Here is a 6,190-nt window from a genome sequence, read left to right as displayed (position 1 = left end):
CTTCACATCGAAGCAGACATTGTTGTTGTTTTTTCGTATGGCGGAACGCTTTGTTTGAAAGAGGCAACTTTGTTACATGTGTGGTTGCACCAGGCGCATGGGGTGCTCGAGTGAACTTTTATCTCTGTTTTTTTGTGTTTTTTTTCATTACACGGGAGTTCACGTAGATGCGTGCTCTCTGGCACAACTGGTTTGTCGTTGTACCTGTGCGGTCTCCACTGACTCTGCCCCACACGGACCCCCCCTCCCTGCCCCCCACCTCTCCCCCGACGTGACCCAGTTCAGGGGGCCGGGAAGAAGAAGGCACGTGCAGCCCGGCGACACAGGGTCAGCAGCAGGTGCAGGACCTCGGCCACCGACAGCAGACTGGCGCCCAGAAGCAGTCCCATCTGACCCCCCATGGTGCCTGCAATCCCCCACCGGCATCATCATCATCATCATCGTCAGCAGCAGCAGGTTGTGGTGGTGTTGCTGCCATCGTCGTCATCGTCGTTGTCGTCATCATCATTGTCATCCTCGTCGTCATCATCATCTTCATCTCTATCGTTGTCATGGTTGTCTGAGTCGTCAGTTTAAGTATTGCCATCGTCGTCGTCGTCGTCGTTACCATCATATTCATCAGCAGCAGCATCATCACCATCATCATCAATCTTGTCGTTGACGTCTTCGTTATATTAATCATCATCTTAATCATTATCATCATCATCATCATTATCATCCTCATGACCATCATCGTCTTCGTCGTCATCGTCGTCATAATCATAAACCTTCTTATCGTCGTCGTCATGTTATTGTGAATACTATCATAATCAGTTCATACATCCGTCTGTCGAATCAAGTCATTTTGGTTACAGTCGTCATAATCTTTTTCATAATTGTCATCACCATTGTTACACGAATCATTATTACACATGCACTCACAGACACGCACACACACACACACACAGACAGAGACACACATGCACATACACATGTATAGGGAGACAGAAACACACACACACACACACACACACACACACACACACACACACACACACACACACACATCTCACCCAGAATGGTCTCCACTGTATATTTCGGTACGTGGGAGATTTCATAACTGATCAGGTCTTCATAATACAACTTCAGCACCAAAACGTTTTTCCTGAAACACACACACACACACACACACACACACACACACACACACAGATTGTGGTATTTTCAATGAACCACTCCGTGAACGACAAATCAGGAAGGCCACTATAACTGTTCCAGTGATTTCAAGGCGTTAACAAAGAGGGTACTGAACGTAGTGCTCAAAGCAGTGCAGGGCACACAGACATCAAGCACAACACAGCGGCCGCCATCCAGGAAGAGAGGAGAAAACGGGGCCCATCCTTGCAGGACTCCATTCCGTGCAGTGTCTGTGGACCACCTTGTGCCTCAGGAAGTGGTCTTCATTCCCACATGAGGACCCGCGTCAGCAGATGACCTGCCTGGAGTCCATTACTTTGATTAATGTTGTGATGGTTGTGTGTATATACACCGGCACTCTCCTCATTTGCTATTATTATTATTATTATTATTATTATTATTATTATTATCTATTTATTTATTGTTTCAATTTGTGGTGTTTTTTTTGTTTTTGTTTTTGTTTTTAACAGGAATGTATCTTGTGTCCAAGTGATGAATGCTTCTGTCGTTAATTACTCTCTCTCTCTCTCTCTCCGTTTTTTTTTTTCATCCCCACTCTTTTTCTAATGTTGAGGACATTATTGTTTGTTACCATTAGCGGTTTCTATCATAATGAATTTGAAATATTTCTTTTATTAAAAAAAAAAGAAAAGAAAAAGAAAGGCGTAATCGACAGTTGATTGTAAAGATCTGCAAGATAGAACATTACAATTCTGAACCGGAGCAGGCACAAGCACAGTGTGACTGTTTACTGAAAACTTTATCAAAGATTTTTTTTTTTTTTTTTTTTTTTGCTGCCCCATCATATGCACCGTTTCAGTGGCATTACTCCCACGCCGCTCATTTAGATTCCCCCATACACGGCCACACCCGGGTTCGTCCGTCGCAGTTCCAGCGTCGGCAGTCCACAGGGAACCATCGATGTTAGGTCGCCTGGAGGCCACACACCAGAGGAGACCCTGCACTGCTGCTGAGTCACTTCGGTGGTGTTCAGTGGTGCCTGTTCTGTGACACCACCTACTAAGCCCTCTACTTAACGACAATAATGGCTTAGTCGCGGAGCCAGACTGAGTGAGCGTCTCTCCCAGAGTGGAGACCGCCACCACGTCCCTCAAACAACAGCCCCCCCCCCCCCCCATGAATCTGCCGACACTGACGACATTGACAGGACTCACTCTTTTTTTTTTTAACCCGTTGATATATTCCGCTGCAGCCACTGCGGAAGAATCTGCCGATTAGAGTCAGGCTTGTCAGCCATCAGCATGTTTGTGCATGAAAAGGACTAAACTGATCCGACCTTCGTTGCTGTTATTCTTGTTGTTGTTGCTGCTGCTATTGTTGTCGTTGTTGCTGATAACGCAGAGGTTGGGGGTGTCGGGGTGGGGGGGTGGACGACGCAATATTCCTCAAGGCCAGACCAGCGTGGTCGGTCTGTTGTGAGCGAGTGTCATTGTGCCCTGCACTGCTTTTATGCATTTCGTCCAGTGTCCTTTTTGTTAACGCCTTGAAATGACTGGAACAGTTGTCCCTTCCTGATTTGTTGTTACCAGAGTGATTCATTAACAGCACCACACTGTGTGTGTGTGTGTGTGTGTGTGTGTGTGTGTGTGTGTGTGTGTGTGTGTGTGTGGGTGTTGTTGTTGTTGTTGTTGTTGTTGTTGTTCTTGCTGCTGTAATTGTTGCTGTTATTGTTGATGTAATTCTTGTTGTCGTAACTGTTGTTGTTGTTGTAATTGTTGTGACTGTTGTTATTGTCCTTGTTATTGTTGTTGTCGTAACTATTGTTGTTGCTGCAATTGTATGTTGCTGTAATTGCTGATGTTGTTGTAACTGTTGATGTTGACTTTATTGCTATTTTTGCAGTTGTTTTTGTTGTAATTGCTTTGTAATTCTTGTTGTCGTAAGTGTCATTGTTGTTGTAATCGTTGTGATTGTTGCTGTTGACATTATTATAGTTGTTGTTGTAAATATTGTTGCTGTTGCAATCGTTATTGTTGTTGTTGTAATTGTTGTCTCTGTAATTATTGTAATTGTTGTTGTAACTGAAGTTGCTATTGTTATGTTGTAGTTGTAATAGTTGTTGTTGTTGTCACTGTAATTATTGTAATTGTTGATGTGGGTTTTTTTGTGTTATTTTTAGTTGTTGCAGCTGTAATAATGTTTGTTGTAACTGTTATTCTCATTGTGATTGTTGTTGTAATTGACATTGTCATTGTAAAACATTGTAGTTGCTGTAATTGTAATTGCAAGTGTTGTTGTTGTTGTTCTTCTTGTTGTTGCTGTAATTGTAATTATTGTTGTAATCATGGTTGTTGCCGCTGTCGCTGTTCACCTGGCGGCCTGCTTGCTGACGATGCCCAAGTTGTGCAGGATGCGCTGGGCCACGAGGGAAGGGAAGTAAGCGCTGGACATGGTCACCCCGTACTCCGTGCGATGGCACAGCTCGGGGCAGGCGCAGGAGTCGTGCCACCTCGTCAGGTTCTCTGCTCAACATCCTTCATCGTCAATGCTGTCGTCAACGTCGTCGTCGTCGTCATCGTCAGTCACTGTCATTGGCTGTCGTTCTTGTTTTTGTTGTAGTGGTAGTCATCGTTGTTTGTTTGTCGTTGTTCTTGCTATTACCGTCGTCGTCGTCGTCGTCGTTAAAATCGCCATCATCATCATAGTTACGGAGCGTTTAACCATCATCATCATCATCATCATCATCATCATCACCATCATCATCATCTATGTCGTCGTCGACTTCGTTATCATCATTATCATCATCATCATCATTATCATCACCACCACCACCACCATCATCATCATCACCATCACCACCATCACCATCATCATCATCATCACCATCACCATCACCATCACCATCACCATCACCACCACCATAATCATCATCATCACCATCACCACCATCATCATCATCACCATCATCATCACCATCATCATCATTATCACCATCATCATCACCATCGTCGTCGTCGTCTTCGTTATATACATCATCATCACCATCACCATCATTACCATCACCATCATCATCATCATCATTATCATCATCATCATCATTATCCTCCTCCTCATCATCATCACCATCATCATCATCATCCTTATCATCCTCCTCCTCATCATCAGCATTGCCATCATCATCATCATCAGTAGCAGTAGCGATAGCATCAGCAGCAACCCATGTAAACTGTGCAATACAATATCATGCAGTACGAAGGAGTACAATGCAATACAGTGCAATGCAATGCAATGCAATACAGTGCAAAACAATACAACACAACACAATACGATGCAATACAATACAATGCAACACAATACAACACAACACAATGCAACACACGATAATACAACACAACAATACATTTCTCAACGTTAGGCAAATGTAGCTCTTCTAAACTTCGTTCATGTCGCCCAGACCTGGTCTCACAGGGAAGAGGATGGCTGCTGCTTTAGTGCAGGACTGCTGCAGCTCTGATGTTGAGATGGATGTCTGTCCCAAGGGGCTTAACCCGAGGCACGTCTGTCATCACAACGCGTCCTCTCCTGTCATGCGTTGCGGCCCCTGATGGTTGAACTATTGATGCTCCCCTGTCCCTTTCTCCCCTCGGGTTAATTGATGTGAAGGGTACATGCCCCATAGCCTTTCACGGCCATTAGGCCAGTAGAATCACATCCAGCGTATCTAGGGCTAAGCGTAGGGAGACCTGGCCTGATCCTCTCCTTCCGCCGTTTTAAGCCTACCAAACCCAAGTCGGGTACCCATTGACACTGAAACCTGGGTAGAGTGAGGAAACCTGGGTAGAGTGAGGAAATCTGGAAACCTGGGTAGAGTGAGGAAACCTGGGTAGAGTGAGGGGAATCGGGGTAGAGTGAGGAAACCTGGGTAGAGTGAGGAAACCTGGGTAGAGTGAGGAAACCTGGGAGGAAACCTGGGTAGAGTGAGGAAACCTGGGAGGAAACCTGGGTAGAGTGAGGAAACCTGGGAGGAAACCTGGGTAGAGTGAGGGGAATCGGGGTAGAGTGAGGGGAATAGGGGTAAGTCCGATCAGTCGCAACGTGTCCTTTGTCGTGTGTTGCTGCCCATGAACGTTGAAACATTGCTGCTGTCCTGTGCCGTTTTCTTTTCTTGTTTTCTTCTCCTCTTTCTGTCGTTCTCCAGTACGTCCACGCCAAGTGGTGATATTCCAAACGGTAGATGGGTGGCTGATGATGTATTCGTCTACTTGTCTCAGTTTAGACGGGCGCAATAGCCGACTGGTGAAAGTGCTGGACTTTTCAATCTCAGGGTCCCGGGTTCGAATCTCGGTAACGGTACCCGGTGGGTAAAGGGTAGAGATTTTTCCATTCTCACAAGTCAACATTATGTGCAGACCTGCTTGTGCCTGAACCCCCTGAAGATCCTGTAATCCATGTCAGCATTCGGTGGGTTATGGGAATAAGAATACACCCAGCATGCACACCCCCGATAACGGAGTATGGCTGCCTATGTGGCGAGGTAAAAACGGTCATACACGTCAGCAAAAGCCCATTCGTGGAAGTACGAGTGAACATGAGAGTTGCAACCCACGAACGAAGAAGAAAGAAGTCTCAGTTTGTTTCACGCCACAAAAATATAAATATATAAATACACATGAATAGAGATAGAGACACACACACAAACACACGCACGTATGCACACACAGACGCACAGACACAGAGAGACACAGACAGACAGACACACACACACAGACACACACACACACACACACACACACACACACACACACACACACACACACACACACACACACACAATTGCGGGTGTATAGAAGAAAGATGGTCAGACAAATATCGAATAGTTTTCGAGAGTAATCCCACAGCACTTCATCATATCAGAACCATATGCTGTCAGTGTTATCTCAGATGAAATTGATTTCGCTCGTCTGTGTTTGAGTGTGGGCGCGCGTCTCATATGCGTTTGTGCATGCGTGAGTGCATCTGTGTGTGTGTGTGTGTGTGTGTGTGTGTGTGTGTG

At 45.4% G+C, this 6,190-nt stretch overlaps 1 protein-coding gene across 1 annotated transcript in view; it reads right to left on the bottom strand.

Moving 5' to 3' along the window:
• Positions 1-281: 281 nt before the first annotated feature.
• Positions 282-6,190, bottom strand: part of LOC143298651 (acid-sensing ion channel 3-like) — a 24,459-nt gene continuing 18,550 nt past the window's right edge. The window contains exons 8-10 of the mRNA XM_076611532.1: positions 3,509-3,659; positions 1,053-1,144; positions 282-406 (exon numbers count right to left, since the gene is read on the bottom strand). Coding sequence (XP_076467647.1) covers positions 282-406; positions 1,053-1,144; positions 3,509-3,659 — 368 coding nt within the window. The remainder of the gene's footprint in view (positions 407-1,052; positions 1,145-3,508; positions 3,660-6,190) is intronic.

Source organism: Babylonia areolata, chromosome 24 (assembly GCF_041734735.1).
Source record: "Babylonia areolata isolate BAREFJ2019XMU chromosome 24, ASM4173473v1, whole genome shotgun sequence".
NCBI classification, from domain to species: Eukaryota; Metazoa; Mollusca; class Gastropoda; order Neogastropoda; family Buccinidae; genus Babylonia; species Babylonia areolata.
Note: the sequence above shows the minus strand (reverse complement) of the source record. Positions and strands in the feature narration are given on the sequence as shown.